Raw genomic sequence first — 27,420 nt, 5'->3', positions numbered from 1 at the left:
ACAATACACGGGCCTCTAGAATTTCGCCTCCATCAAAATTCGACCACCACGGACGGGATCGAACCGCGTCTTTCGGGTCAGCAGTCAAGCATGCACCAGCATACTTGCACACCACGGACAAAGCTCGCACCATTTGAAAAGTCTTTATTACAGGTCTTGAACATGGCAGACAAAGGAGTCAATGTGTAAAGAGCAAAAAGACCAAATGTTTACTAAGCAAGCTACTGACAAATCAGAAAACAACAAAACAACTGCAATTGCATTCCATTAACAAAGCACTGTCAGCCTGTGCACTATACAAATAACAAATAAAAAAAAGCCAGCACAGCCACACATTCATGAAACAGACCTGTGGAATGAAAATGTTCTTGCACACGTCACATGCACCTCTCTGTAGTCCCCCAACTGCTCACAGCCCAGCACACTGAAAGTTTGAAGTATGTACTAAAGGAAAAAAAAAAAAAGGAATGACGTCTTCCTTGTCCCTTGTCTCTGATGAACCCTCCCATAAAGAAGACCTGCAAGGGGAAAAAAAATAATACAAAAAGATGACTCAATAAAGAAGCACTGAACCTTAGTAATTATGCCTGTGCAATTGGAAAAGGATCTATATATAAGATTTCGTCACAAAGCACTCTACAACACTGAACCCCGCACTGTCGGCGGAATATGCTATAACTGGAGAGCGATGGGAAATGCGTCTGTCCAGCAGTCGAAGTAGTCTGACCAATGATGATGATGATGACGACTCTCCCTTGCAACACTTTCACAGTTTGCCACGCAGCACCAAAACACACAGGGAACGAAACATCGAACATGGGGAATCGGTGGCCTGACTGCTTTTACTGGTTTACTGTGTCCCAATAAGTCCGTAATTACTCTGATTACAAGCCTCTAGAGCTCTGTGCTCCTGCCTCATGTTTGTTAGCAGCAAAGATGGCACTATGTCAGCGGCTCTGACAGTGGAAATGCTGTTGAACGCAATGTAAGTACCGTATAATCTCATGTAAGGGCTGCACCCGTGTATGGGCCACACCCCATTTTGTACTAGATAATTGAGAAAAAAATATGGTTATACATTCAAAAAAAATTTGTCCATTCAACGTTCACAACCTGGATTAAAAAAAAAACGCGGCCCATACACGAGTTTCTACGTGTGTAGAAAATTCTCATGGCACAAACTCCACGAAGGAAACTATGTAGCTGATAGATGTGGCAAGAAATTCTGGTGAAATAACTGTTGACACTGAAATTTCCAAGAAATGGATGCTTTCGAAAGGGGAAAAAAAAAGCCTGCTTAAACAGAAATTGTTTTCTGGTACTCCAGAACTGAAGTCATCACCAAGAAAATTCTGGAATCTTATAGCTGTTATTGTACAAAATTCCTGTAGTCTTCTTTTAAGATGACGTTTGGAGTAGGGGCAATGCCAATGGGAAAAACCTGAGATGTTGATGCGACGCATGGTGTAAAATATGCCAAATGATGGTTCAATACTAGGCTTATAGCAAATAAATATTTACTACCACTACTATACTATGGTTTGCAATGCCTTGCACCTCTACAGTATTGTAAAGGATAACAATAATCAATGTAAAACAATGGCACATAATTGCACCAGGCAAGAGGTACCTGCACAAGTCACAAAATAAACAAATAAAACAAGAAAGCAACAGACACAAAACAAGAGCTTCTAACTTGCACGCTGTCTTGGAACATTTCGATTACTCGTGTGGTTTAAGAAATAAACAGTCACTCATCGTGAACTAACTTTCAGACATCATCTATTTCCTTCCAGAAACTGCAACTCAAAAACCCATACCATGCTTGCTGCTTTTTACCCATATTCAGACAGGCGCACTTCACAAAAAAGGAAAGCACCTATGGTGGAGTAATGCATGTTTCTCCCTACCTAACATGATATCTGTTCGCTACAAAAATCAAGACAGGCAATCTAAAGAGGTAGTATTCGCTGTGATAGAAACTACCCGCCAGACTCAGTACAGCCACATTTAGTAAGCTATGTGTGCCACTTGCAAAATCCCAGTGGTTAGGCCACCATAATCAAGCCAACAAGACCCAAGTGACATGCGAGAAACTACTGCACCCCGTGAGCACTGATGAAGTCCCCTTTACACGCTCCACTTCTTGATTTCGTACTCAAGATGAAAGTTTTAAGGTGGGACACTGGTCTTTGAGACCGAAAAATGACCAAAAAATCGATTTTCAAAAAAATGACATTTGTGGAATCTACAGCTATTATTTCCCCAACTGTACCGATGTTTTCCTTCACGAAATCCACATTTTGGCCATAATACTAAATTCAGATCATCGTGTGGGCTGAATTTATGCAAGAGCGGACAATTGAATGGCATGAAAATGTCACATTGTTTGCTAAGGGAAGCTGAAGGCACATTGTGTGCAATAATAGAAGCAGATTTGTTCCATTGCACTACAAAAATTTATAACTTTGCAAAGTTTACCGATGCATTACATTCACACCTTGAATATTGACATTCCAAGTGCTGTAAAATTACTAATAAGGGTAAAATGGAAAAATGGTTTTGATTACTGCACTCTTTACTCACCATACTATGTAGCCATGGATTAAAAATGATTTTATAGAAAAAGTATATTTTATAGAGGAAGTAATTTATAGAAAAAGTAATTTCACATTTGAAATCAGTATAAAAAGCTGAGCAAGGGGGTGCAGTTTCATTAGGATTCGTCAAAAAATAATGAAAATAGGTCTAAGACCAGTGTCCCCCCTTAACTACAGGTGAAAGTTTTATAGGCATGTTACGACTCACTGCACAGCCATGTCTCCAAAAGACACTAGAGTGGGTCGCTTTCAGTTCACTCCCTCCTCTACTCAGCAACTCCTCCCTCCAAATAAAGGTTTACTCAACGCAATGCAAAGCTTGCGCTGCAACATGAATCTACAACTAAAATGCACTGTAGTACTCCTTTAAAGGGACACTGAGGAGAGCACTATTAATATTTATTTTATAGGAAAATCCGATAGTTCGGCATTTCATGGCTTTGTTGCCACTTGGCCGGCAGCGAAAGATGAATTTATTTCCGAGAAATTTGGATTCGAAGTTGAAAAAGTTTTTCCCGCCGCTCTGATTCAAACTTGGGATTCTCCTATGACAACACAGGACTAAGTGACGAGAAACATGACGTGACATGACGCAACGCAGACTCCGTTATTTCTGGCGGCCAGCAGTGCGGCCCAGCAGCAGCCGAAACGAAAGCTACCGCCGGCCGCACGTTGAAGGCATCTATCGGCTATTGCGGCCGTCGCTACAGTCGCTTCGCTTACGTTTGCACTGGCGTTTTGCCAGCGATACGACGGATCCCGTTCTCGAAGTCGTCAATGAAGTTCTCGCAAATAGACACCTTTAGCATACCGTGTACCTTGTTACCGCTAGCGGAATACCGGGAGCTCGCTTGCCGCCGGCAAGCAGGCGCTGATTGGTCCCGATGCTTCAGGCGCGCGCGTAGCTGCCGGCACGTGGCGCCATCTGGCGACATTAAGGTTTGGTTTGGTTTGGTTTGGTTTCATGGGGTTTAACGTCCCAAAGCGACTAAGGCTATGAGAGACGCCGTAGTGGAGGGCTCCGGAAATTTCGACCACCTGGGGTTCTTTTACGTGCACTGACATCGCACAGTACACGGGCCTCTAGAATTTCTCCTCCAAAGAAATTCAACTGCCGCGGCCGGGATCGAACCCGCGTCTTTCGGGTCAGCAGCCGAGCACCATAACCACTGAGCCACCGCGGCGGCTGGCGACGTTAAGGAGATTTGCGCATTAAGGAGATTTGCGCATGCATTGGCTGCGCCTCAGTGATTCGTGGCTTCTCGTGTCCTAGTGTTGCTAGAACCATTGGTTCTAGCAACACTGTTTTGTCCTATGACGTCATCACGCTTGTACTTGCGAGTTTGGCCTGTGGCGGCGATACCTGTATTTTGGTTCTTGCTCTTTTCTACGTTACAAGAGCTTTGTTGTCAGTATGAGTGGCGTTTTTGTAACCAGGAGCAGGTATTCTGTCGATACAAGCCAACTTCAATTTCTCCTCAGTGTCCCTTTAAGCCAAGAACCGAGCTCAAGTACTGCACGTGGCGCTCTCTGGTGGCAGAATGTGAATGCCTCACCTTGGCTCACTTCCTCTGCGAGAGCTGTGTGAGCATGCCGTGGCCCGATATGAAGGTGACCGTACCCAGGCCAGCCAGGTACTTGAGGGTGGTGAACATGTTCAGCCGCAGCCAGAAGCAGCTGAACAGGCCAAAGATGGCTGCAGGAAAAAGAAGACAACACTGCACTGTCAACCAACGAGGGATGCACACAACGCTTAGGGAGACAAGCAGCTGGGCAGGCAGGGAACCAACACGGCAATGGGCTGACAAATGGGGGATCCTGCTAGGTTAAAGGGACACTGGAGACAACTCCATCCAATTTTCGTTTTTAGTAAAAACAGATTTATCGCCGAAAACAAAACTGCATTAAAAATTCTCCCGCAAAGGACTCTGTGATCACTGCTCTGTGAATTTTGTGAATGGCGGTGCCGCCTAGCTTCACGGGATCCATGCCCAAAAACCTGTGTCGACGCACCGCAGCTTACTTGTGAAATCAGCCAATGATGGCGACCCCAGTTTTAATCTTTTGGCTTTTTCTATTTTAGAACGAAGCTTTGTTTTCAGCAAAAGTAGAGTCTTTGCTTGTATCAATAGGTTTACCACATTATAAAGAAAAACTTCAATTTGCCTTTCCTTAGTGTCCCATCAAAAAAATTCAAATTATTGCTTCTTTTAAGCCCTATCCTTTCATGCTATTCCTCCCCACTTCACCCCCCCCCTCCTCCGCCCCTCATCTCCTACCTTTTCCTAGCCACAGCTCAGGTGCTTCAGGTTTCCATGGCAGATGCCGTGGTTAGCATCATCTTTTCCTTCCTTTGTTATTTTATATTAATAAAGAGCCATTACTAACACTATTAATAATTTTAAGTAAAATGAGAGCAACAGATATGCCTGGCAACTGAAAATTTTCAGACAGTAACTGCACAAAACAGAAGGTGGTGTCGGCCGAGATATGAGAAAGCCAGCAGTGTGCTCACCTAACATGCCCAGGTGGAACACGATCGTGCTGAGACTGAAGGGGAAGTTTGACAGGTTCACTCCAATGCGTGCCCACTGCAACAAAAAGAAAAAAAAAAAATGAAAAAAGATGCACACACAAGTATGCAGTGATTGCGCTGCATTTATAGCCCACTAGAACATCCAATTAGACGAAGTTTACGTCCACAACAACAACAACCACAAAATCGCTGGCATATCTTTCACCTGAGAACAGTGCAGTAGCCAGATATATTTTGGAGAAGGCATGTGCTTTGAGTGTTTCTATGGTCAAAAAGAAATGCCAGCATGAAATGTCTAAATATTCACCTGTGCCCCCACGGACCGTGGCGGACACTAATTACGTAGTAAAATAATTTCACCTCCGCACCATCACATTACTCCCCATCTCTCTTCCATCAATGTACTCTCTCATTCTCTTACGCTGATTTTCAAATGCCCTCGCTCTTTCTTATTTCTGGCTCCCACAAATTATGCATACGCTGGCGATCAGTGTTCCCTGAAAATCTGTACCTTATTTATCTACTTGAGGCCACTGTGCTGTACAGGAGTACTGCATGCACCAACAGGAAGGATCACCTACAATGTCAAAGTTAGGTTCCAAAAGTCCATTCGTGGCATGCCAAAAGGCATCTACAACATGTCTGATCTTTGCAGCTAAAGTGTCTAACACACTTATCTTCCAGACCACAGTCCACAACTGGCGGTCTAATGTTTTTAGGTGAACCTCCCAAAGCAGAGTACATTTGCAATAAGGGAGTAGTTACTCAATGGCATTCACCCAAGCACAGCTGAACAGCTATAAAGGAGAGCTATAGAGCTTTGACTGAAGCTTCGTAGTCAAAGGAAAATCCACCCTGGTCCACGAAGAATTTTCCCTTAACTAAAAGGTTTAAGTGGACACTGCACACCTTTCCATTGTAGCCTTATGGCTGTGCCTGGGTAGTGCCAATGAGTAATTATTCCCTTGTTACAAGTCCACTGATGCTTGGAACTTCTGCTAGAATGACTGATGATTATGTAGATGTGTAGACGTTCAAAATTTTGAATGGGTGTGCGTATAATTGGAACTCTGAATATGAATTTGTTACATTTGTTGATTAGTTCATATTCAATTTGGGACACAGATACTCAAACTTTACAAACATTTGGTAGCGACTGAATACTGCCAGCATTTCATAAACCCGAATGTGATGAAGCTGCAATATTTAGGCAAATTTATTCAAAAGACCAAGTTGAAACTGTCAGAAAAAAAGCTGAAGTCGTTCGTTTTTGTTAATATTGTTACGAAGAAGACGAAGCTGGCAGTGGTGCGGGAGGAAGCGCTCGCGCTAGGTCAGCGGCCATTAAATCATCTCTTATCCATCGTTCACCACGCCTCATTCTTCGGCTGGCCGCCACGTTACAATATGATCCACGATCGTTGGTGGCTGTTTTCACTTACCGTATTTACTCGCATAATAGGCGCACTTTTTTTCCAGAAAATCCGGCTCAAAGTTCGGGGTGCGCCTATTACGCGGGGTAAAATTTCCGGAAATTTTTCGACTCGCAAAATTGAACATGCCGCATAAACGCACTCGTGTACGGGCCGCACCCCGTTTTCCCGAAGAACCCGAAGAAAATATCTAAAAAAAAACGTGTAAGGGCCGCACCGAAACTTTCCACGACCCACGCGGGAATAGCCTTTGAAATGCACGCGTCGAGGCCTCCGCGATCAGCTCCGGCTGCGCGCAACGGCCGCTTGATCGCGGAGGCCACACACGCGCAAAGGAGCTTCCAGACGCCGCCCACGAAGGGCGCCCAAGGCCAAGCTTATCATCGTCATCAATGTTTTCTTCCGCCGCGAGCGTTCACTATCCATATCGCCATCAGCATCACCTGCTCGTTTTTTTTTTTTTTTTTTTGTTGCTGCTATCAAGTGCCGGGATCAGCGGTAGCTCGTAGTTCATCGTGGTTTATGGCTTTGCCGCCGAGCTTTGCTGTTTTAGCTCGACGGGCAAGCACCTTAATAGCTACACGGCTGGGAGTTTGCTCTGGAACACGGCAAGTGTGTGGCAGGTCGGAAAATACGACGTGGCCGAGAATACGGTGGCCGAGAAGTGCGGCAGTTGCGTCTGTGGCGTGCCTAAATTTTCGTACGCGACTCCAGGCGCCGAGGTTTTCGTGGGCCTAAGTCGGTAATGTTTCCGGCTGGAGATGAAACTTTCCAAACAGACGTTTAAAGTGAGCATCCCTGAAAACTGTGTGCGGCTGTTCTACACGATGTCGTTGTACGTGCTGTGGGCCCGCAGCAGCACTAGTGTGGACCAGTAGTCAGTTCAGCAAAAACTTTGTTAAAATAAAGATTGGGGGTGCGGGGCGGCGAGGCGTCGGCTTGCAATCGTGTAAATACAGTATTGATCACAGTGCCAAGTTCGGGGTGCGCCTATTATGCGCGGAAATAAAAAAATCTGATTTTTCGCGACCAAACTAGGGGTGCGCCTATTATGCGAGTGCGCCTATTATGCGAGTAAATACGGTAATACAAATACTTTGGAAAGTGTTGATAGGCTTAATTTAACTCTCTAATTGTGTCCTTGTGCAAAAATAGAGCTCTGCTGCATATATCAAAACTCTTGTTTGGACCAGCCATATTCTGCAGCATATGTCATCAGATGCTGCTCTACACACTTGCACTGGGCTTCCAAAGGGCAGCTGAGTCGGGGTGTGACCATCAGAGCAAGTGTGCACTGCTGCCGGCGTACGTATGAGATGTGGGCAACAGCCGGCACAGCAACGATCGGTGTGCCTCCATCAAAGTTGTTCGTACATAGTCAAAAAGTGCACAAAGTGCCATCAACAATTAGCAGATCTCAACAAAAGTATGGCAGTGCTGTGTATGCAACGTGTGCCTCGTCAGACCCCACAAAGTTTTGTCAGCTGAAGACTGTTTCAGAGCTGCTGCGGGATACACAGCGGCAGGTAAGAAGAGAGGGGGAGATGCATTCGTACCAGCACAATCAGCAGCAGCAGGGGAGCCAGGACCAGGCCGCAGAATGCGTTGGAGAGGAACACTGGCGGACGCTTCTCCTGCTCCCTGAACAGATGCTGCAGGCGGGCAGAGGTTGAACAACACACACATCCAGGCACACAGCACACACACCCTTCCCAGCAAACACTGCAGCGCTAATGCAACAAATAACAGAGTAGAACCGTGCATAACCGGCCTTCCCTATGACATCGTCGTCATCGCTTCGCCGTCTGTTTTTCAAGCGCGTGTAACAGATCATCTTCAATGTTAATCATTGCTGTTTTTTTTTTTTTTTCACATTTTCAAGTGTATTCCCACCCCTTATGTAACACCCCCTGAAAAGGGGGCCTTTAAGGAATAAAACTGAAACTGAAACTGAATAACATGGTCATCCCAACCCACAGCTGAGAACTGAACCCTTGAACAGAACCATTGGAATCACTGCACCAGAACACAACTGCCTTTTCCGTCAGCATCACGAAAAGGCTCAGTTAGTCCATCCACAGAGTGTGTAAGTCACACAAGCTTCACTATCTATTCCTCTGCAAAAGATGCAAGCATCGCTAAGCTAAATTAAAAAGGCCGCAGTTAAGAAAAATACCTCAGTGGCTATCACAACATGCAAGGGGACTATGAAGTTAGGTTCTGTGCAGAATGAACATCTGCAAACACATGACCCAGTTAAGACATACATGCGGCTGTCACAAAGATGTGCGTCAAACTGCACAGTGCAGTCTCGGCTGCAGCAGCTGTGAAGGCACCCACCTTGATTTCTGGCTTTGGAGCGTGCACGTCAACGGTGGGCTTGGGAGGCGATGGGTTCGGCGGGAGAGTCAGCTGCAGGGAAGCCTGAAAAGAAGAAGAGGGACCGCAGCGTTGCACCTCACAAGAGCCTCCAAGCCCACTTACACAGCATCGCCACAGATGGCACAAAGAATGCATTCTCAATGGCCAGACAGGGAATGCGGAAATGTTTGCTTGTGGCATACTACATTGAGGGACTATGGCGCAAGTCCTCCCACATAGCCATTGTTGCTAAAAAAAAAAAAAAAGGAAAAATGGCCAAGGTGCACGAAACCTGTAGCACAGCCAGACATCCACACCAGTCAATGCTGAGAGCGCTGGAAAAGGTGCTTACTGCAAAAAACCTGGAGTTAACAGCCAGAATTACCAGGGCCTCAAAATTTAGGCTATCATGGGTGCCTCAGCGGAAAAAAAAAAAAGCAGAGAGCCAATGTTCGGTCACCCAGCAGTCAGCACTGATGCATTTTTCACATTTTGTGTGAAGACTTGGCAGCACACACAGCAGCTTGCCTCACTAATGTTCTCGTAACAAAGACCAGCGTAGGAAGCCTGCACTTCCTCCTATCCGGCTGACAGCAACAGCAACCCCCCAAATGTGAAATTATCTCGGTGCTTCCAGATGCTCTCACCAGTGGGGATTTCCCCTCATCTCACGTGCTATCTCTCTCTGTAGCGACAACTCACCAGGTGCCACTTGAAGGGGTTGGCTATCACAGCATCGCCAATGATGAGCGACAAGTCGTATTTTCCGGAGAGGTAGCCCATGTCCTTTGCCTTCTGGAACAGGTCCTGAAAGACGGACAGACAGCGAGCACAGACGGTTGAGCAAATTCCCGGAGCCAAAGAACATCAACTCAGCACACACCCCAAAAAATAAATGAAAATAATACAAAGAAAGAAACCAAGGCAAGGCAACTGACCAGGTCAAAGCGGTAGACAACGCTGTTGTCTGGCTCGGCCAGGAACGCGATCTCGCGCTTGGTCTCCACATGGTAGAGGTGCACAAAGGCCTGGTGGGCAGACATGACATCCCCGTTGAAGACGTCCTTGAGCGAGAACTTCATCACCAGCTTCTGGTGGTGGTCTGCCTCCACCGTCTGGGGCAGCTTGCCGCGGAATGCCACCCTGCGCACACGCGTGCAAGAAAGGCCAAGATCTCACACACTCTGCACCACGAAGTGCGTTACAAATCATTGCACGGAAGACCCTTGTCATGAGAAATTTGCTCAAAAAATGACCTCTACATATACGTAAAAACATTTAAAGGCCATTTACATGGGCGAAGGTCATTACAAATTTGCAAAACCTTGTTCCATGCTACTAGCACAATGCAAAGAAAACTAAGTGAAATCCTGGGTAATGTAAATTCACACAGCTTGTATGCCTTGACCCACTCCTGACATGCTTATTCTAATGTGGATCACGGAAGCGCGCTTTTCATGTTCAGGAAGAATGTGCTTACGCACTTTCAAGACTATGCTGAGCGGCTGCTCCCTTCAAGACTGTGAATGTTCATGCTTTGTTCATCCAGAACACACTTAGCAGCGCTACAATACGGTAGTTCATGAGCGCGAACACATGGTTTTTACACATTTTGTCGACTTTCTTTAAATGCTGGGAGAAAGGCCCACATAGAAGATCAGCTGCTATAAAAAAATCAGACTGGTTGTTTCACAACCCCTTCTACAACTGAACGAACACATTTGACCCTAAAGTGCATATAAAAAGTTTACACAATAGATCTTAGCTAATTAACTAATTAGGTGCAATTTAAAAATTAGTAAGAGGAGTGTCACAGGGTGCGTGCACACACAAGCACACACACATCTACTTCGGCATGCAGCACACTCTTATACCCCTGTCATACGGGCATTTCGAAGGCCCTCGAATCGATAGTCTATCGACTCGAAGGCGATCGAGCGCTGCTACACGGCCAGTTTGAATGGCCATCGAGTCAATAGTCTATCGAGTCGACGGAGCAGCCCGGAACTCTATTGAGATTTCGAAGGCCTTCGAGCGTTGCCCAAGGTTGCTAGCATTGCTTCGAACGACAACAAACATGGCGGCGCCCTTCAAAGCCGGACCCCTCGCTTCGGACTGAATTCTCGTTGTTGCTGCCTTTTTCTGTCCGTTCACTGGTCATAAATGGGGCACCGGTCTTTCACTTCGTCTCATCTTGCCTACAAGAAAATGTATAAGTAATAAATTTGCTTTATTTTTTATTTAGACTGACGATTCTGCCGCTACTAGGCCTAAGAGAGTCGGTTTGTTGACAGTAATGGTTCCCGTTTTGACAACCAGATGGCGCCACTAGAGGCTGAGTTTATTTTTGCGTCTCTGCTAGCATACGCTGAACTAAATGTGGGAATGCGCCTGCGTTTAGCGTACGCAAGCGTGCATACGCTCGTGGTACGTAGAGAGCATAAATTTATGCTCTTTTCTCACTGTATCTGTGTACGCCGCGAGCGGCGACGTGGTGCGCAAAGCGAGAAGCAGCAGCGGCGCGGCCGTTCCAACTCGCCCGAGCGTCAACAGATGAGAACAGGTCCTAGTTTTTGCGGCGAGCGAATCCGCTTCGCTTGCCGGGTTTTTCAACAAGTTTGAACGCGCCTTATGACTGCAAAAAAGTGCATTTCAACATTTAGTTAAGTTTCGTCAATATATTTTTGTTATTTGCGCGGAACCGAACATAGCGATTGTGGCGCCACACAAGCTTGGCGTAAGACGCGAGAACGATTTCAATGGCCATTGAGATTTGCCGTGTAGCAGCAACACAACTCCCTCGAGTTCGATGGCGATCGAAAATCTCGAAGGCCCTCGACTCGATGGCCATTGAAACTGGCCGTGTGACAGGTGTATTAGATGTGCAGTTTGTGAATTTCACAACTCCACCTGTAATTGCCTTTCCTACATAGACTTCCCACACAGCCACACACTCACACACTCATCCTTGAATGCTTTGGCAAATGTAATTACTTCCCATGGGATAGCACCACGGTGCGTGCGTACAGCCCACTACTAGACACCTTAAAGTAAGACACTTCAGCAACCGACATGACGCACGCTCCAGAAGTTACCAAAAGTTTGCTCCTGTGCTCGTCCAGGAATGTGGCCGCTAGACTGAGTGGGCTGGGTAAACAGGCCTGTTGGTGCATTCACAATCGCATTTGCTCTGGTGGCACTAACTTACCTGTACGCATGAGTAATGCATATTTTTCTACATGTGGATCTCCATATGTCTCGGCCAGACTGGGTGCTACCGCAGGGTGCCCATCCATTGAGACTCAGCTGAACCTACCTTACACCCTGTAAATAAGTCAGCTCTACACAGAGACCACCTACCCCAACACCCCCAATTTCAAACGGCCATTTCTGTAGAAAAATTACACGTTACGCTACACATCTATGCCCGACGCTTTGATAGAGCATGGCTTGATGAAACTGGCTACGCAACCGGTCTAAACTTCACGTTTACTTTGAGGTTAGTGCAGTACACATACACAAGCACACACTTGTCTCATACACAAACGAGGAGTAAGCGTGCAACCCATGACAGTCAGCCACTCACGGAGTCATCTTGGGAGCTGCTGTCTGGTCCCGGTCAGCAGTGCCGATTTCAAGGCCAACCACCTCCACATCGGTAAGCACTTTCACACTGACCTGGAGAAAACAAAAACACATCTCAGCTCATGGGCACAGTCCACAAGGCAGAACGACACATCTTACAAAATAGGCCTGCTGAAGGGAAAATTCGCTACTGGCAGAAGGCACGAAAAGGAAAAGCGATTGAGATTATCTTTAACCTCAACGACTACCATTTCAGAAATGCTCTGTTCACAGCTCAAGCTTTAATGTGCCAAGTCAAGCAAAGCACAGATGGATGGAGCTTCAAAGCTAGTGATCTGAACTGGTGATTTAGAAATTTCATGCATTTGCTTAAAATGTTTCAAATTTAAGGGGGGACGAGGGACTTAAAGCTAACTTTTTTATCTATGGCTAGAATCTCATGAAATTTTGCACACAGATGCGTTTTTCTCTCCTGATTCCAAATGTGTAGTCACAGTTGAGCTGGCGGTCTTGGATCTTACAGTCTAGAATGTAATTAGGTAATTTCTTACCCAGCCGTAATGAACTTTCCCATTGCATTTTGTTGCTTTCATTTACATTAATTGATAGCTAGTGAGTTCCCATACCCAGTGACATTCTTCGTTTTTCTCTAAAGGTATGTCATCCTGATGTACTATGTCGAGAGTAAAAGGTCACAGTATTTGACACTGCAACTCGTTAAGCTAATTGTAAATTGCTATTTATACATGGCCTGAACATAAAAAGCAAGAATGTCATCGGGTATGGGAATTTGCTGGACATCAATTCATGTAATTAAAAGCAAGAAATTGCAAAGAGAAAGTTCATTAAAGCTGCGTAAGAAATTACCTAATGACACTCTAGAACTCAAGATAACTTTTGATCTAGGACCACCAGCTCAATTATGACTACATTTTTGAAATCAGAAGACAAAAACACGTGTGTGCAAAATTTCATGAGACTCTAGCCACAAATAAAAAGGTCAGTTTTAAGACCCTCGTCCCCCCTTAAGGAAATGATGAATTCCCAAAGCATGCTCACCATGGCTGCTTTCTTCAGCAAACCTGAGGGTATGCTGGTTGGCAAAGCAGCAATGACGTCAAATTTACAATTTTGCAAGGTAAGGATGCAAGGTAAGATGAGCAGCATACGCACTGCTATGGGTCCCCAGCACTTTCAGGCGCTTGTGGCTTTTGGGATCTGGCTCACTGAAGAGCTCAAGCAAAGGATATTTTCCACCAAACTTTATAAACCTCAATCTGCCGACAACCAATCTGGCACACTGCTGATCGCAAAACAGCCATTTTTGAGCGAAATTTCAACATAAAAATTTTTTCCAAATTTTGGAAAATAGTATGACACAAAGTGTGTCACACAAGTTGTGAGTGTGGTTACCAGATATATAAAAGCAAAGAAGAATATATAACTTCTCACTTCCAGGTCGCTGAACAATAAGACGTGCATCTAATCCACATGTATGCAAGCCATGTTTTAACCTGCACGTCCATACATCTTTTGTTCATATGTACTATCGCGCTCAATATGAGTTGCAACGCGCCGTCATCGACCGGGGCTCGTTCCGTGGTGTGCCTCCTCCAAACAGCCGCTCGGAATTCTGGGAGAAAGAAGAAGAGGGACCTCAGCTGTTCCAGGAAACAACAGCACCCCCGCTCAGGAAAAAGTTTCTCCCAGAATTCCGAGCGGCTGTTTGGAGCAGGCACACGACGGAACGAGCTCCGGTCGATGACCGCGCGTTGCAACTCATATTCAGCGCGATAGTACATGCCTGCAGAAGAAATCAGCTCACCTCAGCATCAGCATTTCCAACAAGGCGGGCATCAGCCTTGACCGGGACAGCATTCAAGGAAAGCTTGTAGAAGCCCCGACGTGGCTTGTTTGAGATGAAGTTGTACACGTACAGGGACCTAAGTGAGAGAGGAATTACGTTTTTTTTTAACCAACACTTCGTGAGCCAGATGCATAGGTATGCTTACATAAACCGAAAAGATATCTACGGAAAATTTGGGTTTCACATCGAGGGAGAATTCACACACAAGAAAGGCAAAAAAGCCGGCCTTTCTCACTCCCGAGAGAGAAAGTGGGAAGTCCGGGGAAGAGAGTAATGCGGGCAAGGTTATGATGAGATGGGGAGGCGTGAAGTGGGACGCATGCACTCACGGGTCCTCCTTGGCTGGTGCAAAGGGCTTTCTCTCCATGACCACCTGGCTGTCGAGCAGTCGCACAGCCTTGCTCAGCAGCACACTGAGCGGACCCAGGGGGGCGCCCAGAAGGTCGGTCACTTGCACCACTACCGTGGGCGCCGCCTTGCTCAGCGCACTCGAGCCAGACACACTGATCGCCACCGGCACGTGGTACTGTGGAACGAGGCGCATACGCAGGTCAAAAAGAAAGACGACAGAGAACAGGTCATGCCACGCCTGAACATCACGTCTCTTCGTTATCTCCATCAGAGGTTTTCAAATTCCGCTGGCACGGTGCCCAATGGCTGTTATCGAGAAGCACATGCGACAGGCGAAGGCGGGCTAGTTGGTGGTAGACAATGAGATGCATAATGCAACCGTGCAAAACGACTAATATGCTTAGTTGAAGTTCTGCGTTTTGTCCTGTGCTTTCCTCTCTTCGTCCCTTGTCGTTTTGCGTGGTTGCAATGTGCACTCCATTGAATACTCTATTATCAAGAGCAAGGATTTTCAATCCTTTTAGCCTTGAGGAACCGCAGGGCTTAAAAAAGGTGCTGAATACACATGCGTCATAGCTTCCGTCCTTCCAGTCTGACATGCATACTAATAAGTGCATGCAGACGCATAGACTCTCTCTCTCTCTCAAAAAAAAAAAAAAGGCCTGAATTTAATTATTAATAACAGCCTGCTATAAACCATTACAGAATAACTAGTCCCAATATAGAGTGACGAAAAGAAAGGTGCGGGTTAAGGCACACATGAACTTATGTGCTCGGGAAACTCAATAAGTATTCCAATGGTCCCATGAGTTCTGTGGGATCCAGTTTGAAATCCCCTGCATTAGTGCTTTATTTTGTGCCAGCTGTGAGACTACTGACAAGCCCCATGCTTTCAAAACCACTATAGCGATTGGTCTGAAGAAATCCCAAAGGCTTGCAGAGATCAACTACTACTGGAAAACACTGCACGTGAAAGAAGACAACAATTAGTGAAACCACAGAGGGCACAGGAGAATTTTTTTTTTGTGGTTGTTGCTGGTTGGAGGGTGAAATTAGCAGGAAGTCCTTTCTCATCGGACATAATTCCGCACAAAGCGAAAGATAGGCAACCATATGCTGTGGATGAGGTCCGAACCAATGACCTCCACATGTCGGTTGCAGCATTGAACCAAATGAGCTACAGCGGTAGCTGTCTTGTCCTTTACTTTCGAAGGTATTTGTGTTGCGTGTAGTCTAACCTTGAGAGCATTCACTAGCACCAATGATATAGTACAAAAGGCAGTTGATCAGAAGAAACCAAGCACAGGAAGGTGCTCAGCCGGACAGAAGCAGGCAGTATGTCACAGGACGGCATACAGTTACCCTGTGACGTGCAGGCATCCGTCTGTGCTCCACATGCATCAGACGGAGCGAATGCAACATAGTCACAGCCTCCCAAAGTAAGAGTTCATTTTGAGAGTTCGAAGAAAGGTCATGGCTTCAGGGAAGGGCAATTTTTATTTAAATCAAGTAAAGCTCCCCTGACACAAGATGCACAGAAAAAGCTCTCTTTGTGGAAACAGTTGTTTCATTGATTTCGATGACAGCCTCCATACCTGAGCCACCCCCCCAGACCAGAAAAAAAAACTGCTTCATGAACCCTAAATCCATGCATGCGTCATCCCCCACTTTCCTTTGCAAGCCTATTTTTCGGATCATATTGTAAGTGCTCACACTAGAAAGTTACACTAAGTGGCCAGTCATTACTACTAATTGAATTTGAGCATTTTTTGAGGGATTGTAAGTTTGATTGCTTTGTTTTGGTTGCACACTTGGCAGGAAGGGATGAACACCAAGACACGTGGGGTTTGTCGGCATCTTTTAAAAGCCATTGAGGCTATGTCAGGCTAAAAAGGTTGAGAACTCCTTTGTTACATCGTCACTGTGAAGCCCTTACACTGAATTGTCTCATAACAGGGAATGCAAACGTTTTCAGCGCAAACTGGACAACATGTGTACTTTCGTCTCGTGGTCGTGATACTAATTCATTTAGCGCAAAAAAAAATTTATCTGAAGCAAAAAAAAAAAAAGACATTTACTGTGCTCAGAAGGGCTCTGATGAAGAACGAGATGTGAACCTAAGGTAAAATGGGAGGGTGAAAACGCACTGGTCAACTTACCGAATTGGTTGCAAGCAGCTTGAGCACATCATACAGAAGGGCTGCACCCTTGACTTGCTGAACATTCTTGCGAGACAGCAGGTAGTTTGCAAACTTCAGGACTTGTTCCTAAAAGAAGCAGCAAAAACAAAAGAACCAGATTCAGGCATTTGTCAAAGCATGACAAGACCCAGCCGAAACTTCACAGGGAGTGCACTTCACAGGCCGCAGGTTGCACACGCGAAGCACCGTTTTGAACTGTCGGCCAAACTGTCAATACTGATGAGTGCCAAATCGCATCGCTATACTCTTTATGTCCATGACTTAATGTTTATTCTGAGTACCTTGGGATGATGTGTGCAAATAAAGCACCCTGAAGACTGTTTTACTACAGGCAGCTCCTATAGGTAGTTGTATCATACAGACTTCTAAACACACCTGCCAGGCCCATGCTAATTACCGTATTTTCCGGTATACAAGACGCACCCTTGTATAAGACTCACCCACCATATATGCAGGCTGTCAATGAAAAAACTGGTATATAAGACGCACCCGTGTATAAGACGCACCCCAATTTACCCAGTTAGGCTAGTGAGGCTTAATTAAACATGCTTATGCGACCATCGCTAAATGCACCGTACGTGTGAGAAGTTCTTAAGCAACGCTAAGTGATCGAAAAATGCAACACTCACGCCATACCAGCCCATGTTTTAGCACAAAAGAAAAAAAAGCGAAAGAACTCTATGTCCATAACAATTTATTTTTACACAAAACCTTCAAAGTCTTCATCTTCGGATGCGCTATCGAAAAGGCAACGCGTCTGAAGCATTCTCTTCGCACTACGTACTTGCAAAGGGTGACTAAAAAAAACATCGGCTTCTCTTGGCTTGTCTTGACAATGGCGAGAAGCGCGACTGCCGCTATCTTTTGTCATTTCACATTACCTTTGCTTGGGGCCTCCGAAAAGGCCGCGCGTTTAAGATCCCGGAGGTTGTCAACTCTGCCGTTTCATGATAAAGTTCACCTAAAAAAGTTGCGCACGGCGGTCACCGTATTGAAGTAATAACCATGTTACAACCGCGTTATTGGTAGTAATATTTTTTCGGTGAAAAAAGCTTGAACATGAACCTGAGTAATTTCTGAACTCGCAAAAAAACCCCGGAAAATTCGCATATAAGACGCACCCTTGTATAGGACGCACCAGCAAGAATTTTGAAAAAAAAACCGCGTCTTATACACAGGAAAATACGGTAGTCTTAAAAAAACAGGTTGTCACACAAACGGGGTATAGGTGTGGTTTATTGGGGTTTAACGTCCCAAAGCAACTCAGGCTATGAGGGACGCCGTAGTGAAGGGCTCCGCAAATTTCAACCACCTGGGGTTCTTTAACGTGCACTGACATTGCACAGCACATGGGCCCCTAGAATTTCACCTTCATCAAAATTCGTCCGCCGCGACCGAGATCGAACCCGCGCCTTTCGGACCAGCAGCCGAGCGCCCTAACCACTGAGCCACCACGGCAGGTAGGAAAAAGAAAGAAAGAAAGCAGCCATTACTTAAGTGCACACGATGCACCAGCAGCCCTTCTGACTACTGCCAAGCAAGCAGTGAGGTGAGCTCAGTTGTCCAGGCGCGTGAAATTTAGAAGAAAGCAGGTTTGATTCTGGCTCAGTGGTGTGAATCCTCTTGCCTCGCTACTTTTCCAAGGTGTTAAGTGAGGTACGCTCAGAACTTTATCCAGAACCTGACTGATGCTGCCTATGAGCTTGATGCAGGTTTAATATGTCGGCCATACTTGCCTTGGTGACTGCGGGAGCCTTCTTGGCCGCTTCGGAAAGCCGGTACACGCCACTCAGGATGGTAGCAGTCACGCTGAGGCCACCCTCAAACTGGGCACGCACACAAAAACAAAGCACAAGGGCCAAGTCATTTGGACTGCACCAGATGCGAAAATTACTGATCCTTGAGCACAGTACCCAAAGGTGCAAGGAATTCTCGCTCTTTTCACGTGTGCTCAACACCTCCATCTCATATTATTCAGCCGTGCCATAATGTAAAGGTTCACTGCAGCAATTTTTATCATGTTTGTCACAGTAAATGCTTACAGAGAAGCCTTACACCCTGTGTAGCTGACGCTGCCCACACAGCAATAGGCAATGCCTTAAAAGCTAAAAGAAAGGAAGAAAGAGAGAGAGAAGGTATGAAAGAAAGCAGACCATAAGGTGATCCGCTACCACGTGATGAATAAAATCTAGACAGTCTGACAAAAAAGACTAATCACGCACAATGTGAAGCCCTGACTTCGTGGCCATTCACCAAAATGAACACCACCTCCGCACACATTTCATCCCAGAAGTGAGAAGAATAAGCAGAAAAAAGGAAACAGAAATGCGATTTTTTCCACCAAAGCACGGATATGAGTGGCTCTCTCATTTGATTTCAGGGATTTCTGAAAGGGTAGCTTTACACACAGAACAAAGAGTAGAACAAAGAGCACCTCCTCGCACATAGTAGGTCAAATTGTGTTTCAAAACTGCACGACTATCAAAATTTTTTTCCCTTGTGGCTCTAAAAGTTAGGGGACTAACCCAGACAACATACCAATCAACACAGAGTAAATATGGTAACTGCTAATTTCTCCGACCACAAGCGCTTGATGGCTCAAGCCTAACGGGGGAGTCTGAAATTTGCAGTTACGACATCTTGCACCGACGGCAATGCTGTTTACTCCACAGAAAGCCCCTGGTAATGCTATATTTGCAAAGACAAGGAAACAGCTGGTGTGTGTCACCTATACAGAGGTTTTGCCTCTAAGAAGGGGTGCTACAGACAATGATGCATGTTAGTATGTGGTTACCAGGAGACAATCAAGAAGCCCGAACAAACAATGAAACGGGCTATTCTAGTAATTTTAAGCTTGTTCCAAGCTTCTTTTATACTCCTGCTGTTATGCCTTGCAAGTCTTGAAAAATCGACCGTTTACTCCACAACTGTTCTTCCGTATCAAAAGTCCTTGTCACATGGGCACAGTTTTTGATGATAATCTCATATATACGGCGCACATCATGCCCAATTGTTTTCCCTCTACAGCAGACTCTCGGTAACTCGAATCTATTAATTTGAACTTCTTGATTAGTCCTGTCAGCACAGAGTATTTTTAAAAAGGCTCTCGTTAATCCAAACCCTGCTTAACAAGAACAGATTTTCAGTCCTTTTCAAATCTCAACGATCGAGAGTTAACCGTGAAGGATATCAACAAATTTGTGAAAAAAAAAAAAAGGTGCTTACTTGAAGCAGCTCGTTACCAACTTCATCAGCCTGCACGATGGCATCTTCAATGCGGTCAGTGAAAGGGCTCAAGTTACCGCCCAGGACCGAGGCCACGTGGAAAGCGTACCCCAAGCTGCGCATTACAAGATAGGGAAAAATAATGCAGCATGGATTAGAGGGGAAGCACATTTTGCCGTGCAGTGACAACACTTTAAACTGTGCACTCACATTCAAGCGACTGCCTGATAACAAGCAAGTTGCAGTCATCATTTTCTATGAACAGCAAAGATGGACTAGACTCAAACTAGTAAATAAGTGCCCATCATGCATGGAAAATGCTGTTATGTTTATATAATAGAGCTGCATGCATGTAGCCAAATACATTAAAACAGCCCATTTAAGACTTGCATACAAACTTACTAAATGGTTCTTAAACCATTTAAAAGTAAGCAGCGGTGGACTATGAAACACCGAAAGTTTATGACCAAATGTTTAGGGGAATCCCCCAAGGTGGAGTAGATTTGTAATAAGTAGGGCCCGGAAATTTAGGCATTTGCCTCAACATGCCTATAAATGCCTAAACGGGGGATTTTTGCACTTGCCTGCCTTTTTGTCATTTTTCAGGAAATACTGCCTATTTAACCGCACTTTTTGCCTATAAATGCCTAAATCCGGCACTTCGGTCCTCGGTGCCGTTTTTCAATTTGAGACATCTGTCTATGTACGGTGAAAGGTGCGCGCCGATGCACGCACAAAAGGCGCAGGTCTCGCCGAACGTTTTTCTCGAATTGTTATTTGAACGCAGTATAACGAAGTGTTTATCTCGAAGTGTAGCAAGACGCGAGCTTAGCAAGAGACCTGACATACGTACATCAGTGCAAACTTCTCAATATTGTCGGAAAGCATGACAAAGTTAGAAAAGGCTGGACTCTCAGTAGATGAATCATTGAAGGTAGTGGCAGAAGTACCAGCAGCACTTCGGGGACTGGAAGGAAAGGGCGCTACTGCTTCTACGAAGAAGCAAAAAAAAAATAGATGCCTAGAAACAATTTCCCAAATCAGAGACTTTCTACGCGGGGACGATACGGCCACATCACCTGAAGGCCTAAGCCTTTTTCAACTTTCATGTTTTAGGTTCGTGCCACTAAGTTCATGTGATGTCGAAAGAAGCCTTTTAAAGTACAAAGCTATGCATAGCGAAAACCGAATGTGCTTTAAGTTCGAAAACCTGAGAATGCCCTTTATTGCTTCAGTTGAGGACTACGTACGCTCCATGCTTGACTTACAAATCTTGTACTTATGAATAAAGATTATTATTCAAAGCGCCTATTTTTGCTTTATAGCGCCTATTTCAATATTTTTTAGAGCCTAGATGCCTGCCTATTTCGGGTTTCTTTAGTGCCTAAATTTCCGGGTCCTAGTAATAAGGGAGTAATTACTCATTGACGTCCACCCAAGTGCAGCCATACGGCTACAAAGGAAAGCTATACAACTTTCTCAGAAACTTCGCAGTTAAAGAAAAATTCATCCTGGTCCGGGGTTCGAACCCGGGACCACCGCTTCACCGGAGCAGGGATTCCCCTTTAGGGGATCCGCTAAAGGGGAATCCCTGCTCCGGTGAAGCGGTGGTCCCGGGTTCGAACCCCGGACCAGGATGAATTTTTCTTTAACTGCGAAGTTTCTGAGAAAGTTGGATAGCTTTCCTTTGTAGCCATATGGCTGCGCTTGGGTGGACGTCAATGAGTAATTACTCCCTTATTACAAATCTACTCCACATTGGGGGATTCCCCTAAACATTTGACCAACACTGTTCCCACTTCGAGTTATTGATCAATTCGCTCTCGCCCTACCATAAGCTTGCCGTCCTGGTTAGCTCAATTGGTAGAGCGACTGCCCGTTGAAGCGGTGGTCCCGGGTTCGAACCCCGGACCAGGACGAATTTTTCTTTAACTGCGAAGTTTCTGAGAAAGCTGTATAGCTTTCCTTTGTAGCCGTATGGCTGCGCTTGGGTGGACGCCAATGAGTAATCACTCCCTTATTACCGAAAGTTCATAAACAGAAGGTCACTCCCTTACTTGGCCATGCTGTCATCTTTCTTCAGGGCTGCAAGCAGTAGCTGGCTGACCTTAGCAGAGTCCACTGAATATGCAATGCAAAAACAAAAAGCAATAAACAAAAGGTGATGGGATGCTTCAAATAAAAGTCCACATGCTCATGGGTTTCCTTACCAATGCTTACCATTGCAGCACTGGCATATAGCCTTGCAGGCCTGCCATAAGACATCAGTTAGATGTCATTTAGACTGGATGGGCTTACTCTCGGCACAATTTAATAAAACATCTAAGTGTGCATGCTTCGCTCATTCTTACTACAAGACGCAATTCCAGGCATCGAGGTCTAATATGACTTTTTACATATCGCACGACTGCACTACTGGTTATGAGCAGGCCGATCTAGAAAACAGCATCTGTTCAGAATCACACCCGGTTACTCTTCCTCTTTCAGACAAATTATAAACCCTTTTTCTTCCCTATCACCCACTAAGTCAGCAGCCTAGGTCAGTCTGTTGTCAAGCCAACCTCGCTATTTTTTCTCAGATGAAATTTATTTTCTGCAGACATTACTGTAAACTCATGTGAACAGAACGACAGATGGACAGACTTTTAATGAGATGAACAAGTGTCACATTGTTGATGCTGTAACATAATTATAAGCAATAATCTCAACCATGCATGCAAGGCACACACTTTGAATATTTTCAGGCTACAAAAGGAGAACAAACAACAGAAAATAAGTAAAAAATTTTTTTCTCTGACCTGAGACACCAAGGGCTTTGAGAGCCAGAACTGTGTGATAGAGCTGCACAACAGATGAATCTTCTTTCAGTGCGGCCTGTAGTGTCGCCTTGCCTTCTGGAATGTCCAGCTGTAGAGGTGAAGTGTCAAAATAAGAATTAATTATCAGCTGAGTCTGTTGTATGGCAAAGGCTCTTGCCAGAGACTGTCAAATGCCTCTGCCCTGTGCTAACGCAACCTTCTTATCGTTGCGATTTTCTTAACAACTTTGTTGCTTGAACAGATTCTTTGCTGTTCCAGGGTGCATTTTCTAATCTTGATCCGCTGAAACAAGAGATCCCTCTTGCCACTCACCGATCAGCTCAAGCAACGAAAGCTGCTCCGGGTACTCAGTTCTAAAGTAAAGCATCAGACGAGCCATAATGACGATGAGGTGCACATCACCACAAAGAACCATTTAATTCAGTGACTATTTCTTGCTGTACAGCCTCTGACACTGCAGGCAGGGCTAAGTAATAAAGTATCGTAAGCATTCCAGCTGTGCAACAATCCCTCACGGTATCAAAGCAATTTTGGATGTCGCTCTAGTTGCTTAGCAGTGGCCACAAAATTCGTCATTTTTCTAGTGAGCAGACATATATTTGCAGACATATTTTATTGAGACAATATCACAAGAGCATAGGGCCATTTATTTTTTGAGCATTGTGCATTTAGCTTGAAGAGAACTGGCTTGTGCAACTGCACCAAGATTCAAGTCCATCGATGCATCGTTCTAGTCTCTCGAGAGACTTACACTACATTACAGGCAGTGATTACTCATTCCCTCTCTCATACTTGCCTTGAAAAGATGCTCACACATAATCTTAAATTGCTTTAAATAAGAAATCCACACATAAAAGCAATGAGTAAAAAATGAAATGCTGCACCATAATAAGAATTTTACAGTGGGAAAGTTCAATTTAGGGAGGTACGCATAAAATAGCAGAATGAAACGAGTGCAAAGCAAAGCTTACGGGGCAGTTCCCAAGAGCCTTGCTCCCAGATGCTGCATGGTAGAGTGACTCCAAGTTCTTTTGGTCAACGGTTTTTAGAACTTTACAGAAATCCTGAAAAGAAAGAATGATGTTATTTGCCTCCAGCAAAAGCAAATCACTCTATATATACATGATATTTGGCACAGAACTTGGTGTTTTCACTTTTAGAAATTTCTCTTCATGATGGACTACAAAAGCAAAACAACTTCTGTCAGCCACTTTATGGCTGAAGTTTTAACTTAAGCAAGCACGAAAAGCAACAATAGAACAGAACACCTCCATTCACAATCCCTTAACGGTACAAAAGGTTAATCCGAGCAGCAAAAATTAAAAGTACCCAGCTATGCATAAATGACAGGCAAAACCACCTCACATAAAATGTAAATGCTGTTTTCTTTGCTGTTTTATCCCTGCACAAATCAATTTTAAAGTTTATCGTTTCCGTGGCTTCAGTTCAGGCGATTTCTGCAGGCAACATTGCATTTGTGAGGTCACAAATAGTAATCGTACGTTATTACCCGCTCCCCACGCGGGCAACAAATTATAAAACTTGTTGTAGGTCGTATTATGAATTTCGTCAACAGAGCCGTCATTTCCAGTTGTTATTTCAGCCATTCAATGCATGTATGAGTATTTTTCGAATAGCACTGTATGTGAAGCCATCGCTACGTCAACCAGAACACTGTCTCAGGCCACGAACTGAGTTTAGGTTTCGGTTTGCTGTTTTCGAGTTGTAAAATAGTTCTGCTTGGTATTTCGAAAATGGTTTGTTATGCCGTAGATATAGGGTTCCAAGGATTGTGATGCGATCAATACCTCAAAATGTTGGAAAAACTACCGAAGTTGCCCTTTAGGGCATGGCAATAATAATAATGATAATAAAAAAAAATGCACTTCTGTTCACTGCAATGTTTGGTTTGGTTTATGGGGTTTAAAATCCCGAAGAGACTCAGGCTATGAGGAATGACATAGTGGAGGGCTCCGGATAATTCTGGCCACCTGGGGTTCTTTAACATGTACTGACAAGATACAGTACACAGGCCTCTATCATTTCGCCTCCATCGAAATGAGATTACCACGACTGGGATCGAACCCATGTCTTTCTGGTCAGCAGCCAAGCACCACAATCGCACTGAGCCATTATAGCAGCTGCTCACTCTAACGTCTCTACTCTCTCAACTTCGGTTTGGTTTGGTTTGGTTTATGGGGTTTAACGTCCCAAAGCGACTAAGGCTATGAGAGGCGCCGTAGTGGAGGGCTCCGGAAATTTCGACCACCTGGGGTTCTTTAACGTGCACTGACATCGCACAGTACACGGGCCTCTAGAATTTCGCCTCCAAAGAAATTCAGCCGCCGCGGCCGGGTTGAACCCGCGTCTTTCGGGTCAGCAGCCGAGCACCATAACCACTGAGCCACCGCGGCGGCACTCTCTCAACTTCATATTTGCAGACAATCGCATCAATGCTTATGTATCGACCCTTTTCAATTCTTCCCTAGAACATGTTCAAAGCCCTTGTTTCTAGATACAACCAAAGAAAGATGTTCTCTGCTGATATCATTAGTCCTTCAATACAAGTTTTCAATACAACACTCTTACTGTTTCTTCTACTGCTTGGAAACGGCCTCATTTTTGTATTTATTGCCCTAGTGAAAAAAAAAAAAACTAGCAGAGTAGTTGTTCAGTTTTACTCTGCTATGCCAGCTCCACTTACCTAATGTATTCTGAGAAGCACAGCACTGAAAAACAATGGACAAGAACAAGGATGACACACAACAGCGCAGTTGTATGCCCTCCTTGCTCTCGTCCGTTGTTTCCCAGCGCTGTGCTTCTCAGAATGATTCTTAACCAACTCGCCCAGCAAAACACCCAGCTAATGTAATAGAGTTCGTTTGGAGTTATCAGACTTGCCTGTGGGTTTGTGATCTTCTCGCCCAGCAAACCCAGGCCATAAGCTGCATAGTGTGCAGATGGTACATCTGCCAAGGCTCTGGGTGATGTGAACAGGCTCTTCAGGCGAGCTTTGTCCTCAGGTCCAAAGTATGTGGACAACGTCAGGGCACAGCACAGCTGGGCACCCAACACGGTTGCTAGGACGAGCCTAGGTATGGCTGCAATAAGAAAGGAAACCCTGGATGAACTACAGTAGAATGCATTTAGAAGCAATGCATAACACGGCATCAGTAACTTGTAAGGAAGAAAAGGCACCCAAAGCACAACTCATATCAGTGCAACCATTAATTTAGCAAATTTTTTCGACTAGAAATGAACTGCAGACAGAGTAGTCAAATTCATGGCAGCATATTCAAGTAAAGCACTGAACTGAAACCACTTCGCCAACACGACTTCGTCGGCAAGAAAAGCTGCCTCAAAATAACCGGCTACGTTATTGGCTATGCTATGAAGGTGTACAGCCAATAAAGTCTAAACTTATGCACCGTTCCATTTCCTTCATGCAGTAAAAAGAATCGCCATTTTGATGCCCAAACTTGATAACTAATTGCACGATGTAGCTATGCACCACCAATGCATCCACTGTGCACTCAAGATGTAGATTCACCCTCAAATGAGGCCCCAATGTCCGTTTTTACGTCGCGTCTCGTTTCTGCTCCATTCGAATAGGATAAAATATTCACTGCTCACTCTACTAACAGCTTATTCCAGGAACAGGTTTGGGCAGGACTGTTACCAATTTCAGGCTGTTATTCTAATTGCAATTTATTCTATTTCTAGCAAAGTTTTCTATTTAAGCAGGAAACGGTAAACAGCCACGGTTACGAAGGCCTGTCCAATGAGCTGCAACCGGCGCCGTCAACAAACTTTTGCAGTTCAAATAGCAAATATTTGAAAACACCGGTCACCGTGACTAGCGTAGGATGAGGAAGTAAGCTCTTGAAAACAGTATTAAGGATACTCATAGCGGTAGTATTAACTTAGTTTTCAAACATGCAAAAGGCCGATAGCGACCGATAGTACTAGTAAGTACTACGTATACGAAAACGAAAGAAGCACAGAGAACAGCGGAAGTTTAGAAACTGGCGACTAAATTACTGATTTTTTTTTTCAGCTGCGCCAAGAAATGCGACTAATTTATTCCGGTAATGAGAATGACTCCCAACAGTGGTGCTCTTCGTGGACGCTGCAAGCAGTCAAGTGTTTCGTTCACTCGGGTACGCCACGTGTCAATACCGGCAAAATTATTTTATCGCCGGCCGGCGCGGTGCTGCAACTACTCAGTTATGAGCGCCTGAACCCCAGCAGCACTTTTCTTCAACGTAGTAGCGAGCAAAATGCACTTCAACGGACAAAAATCAAGTTTAAAACAACTTACACAGCCTCTCGCTTCGCCTCATCGTCGTCTCAAAACCGAAGAGACCTCTCGCGTTAGTTTATGTTGACACGGCGACTTGCAGCCGTAGCACACGTATTTACACGTCAGCTGCTTCAGCCTT

The 27,420-nt window shown here is 45.0% G+C and overlaps 1 protein-coding gene and 1 non-coding gene across 2 annotated transcripts; one reads left to right on the top strand and one right to left on the bottom strand.

Moving 5' to 3' along the window:
- Positions 1 to 127: 127 nt before the first annotated feature.
- On the bottom strand, positions 128 to 27,420 carry OstDelta (oligosaccharide transferase delta subunit). The gene is made up of 18 exons (XM_089563946.1): positions 27,300 to 27,420; positions 25,880 to 26,079; positions 23,950 to 24,042; positions 22,958 to 23,066; positions 22,217 to 22,280; positions 20,160 to 20,274; positions 18,671 to 18,760; positions 16,893 to 17,000; positions 14,712 to 14,908; positions 14,341 to 14,458; positions 12,517 to 12,608; positions 9,869 to 10,073; positions 9,633 to 9,737; positions 8,910 to 8,993; positions 8,126 to 8,221; positions 5,116 to 5,191; positions 4,157 to 4,296; positions 128 to 518 (listed from the first exon to the last, which is right to left on the bottom strand). The coding sequence occupies exons 1-17, from the start codon at positions 27,319 to 27,321 to the stop codon at positions 4,163 to 4,165; spliced, it is 1,908 nt and encodes a 635-aa protein (XP_089420072.1). The 5' UTR covers positions 27,322 to 27,420; the 3' UTR covers positions 128 to 518; positions 4,157 to 4,162.
- Positions 22,005 to 22,077, top strand: TRNAN-GUU (transfer RNA asparagine (anticodon GUU)). The gene has a single exon. It is a non-coding gene; the product is annotated as a tRNA-Asn (tRNA).

Source organism: Amblyomma mixtum, chromosome 1 (genome assembly GCF_055824585.1).
Source record: "Amblyomma mixtum isolate Tamu chromosome 1, ASM5582458v1, whole genome shotgun sequence".
Lineage (NCBI taxonomy): Eukaryota > Metazoa > Arthropoda > Arachnida > Ixodida > Ixodidae > Amblyomma > Amblyomma mixtum.
This window is presented reverse-complemented; position numbering and strand designations above follow the sequence as displayed.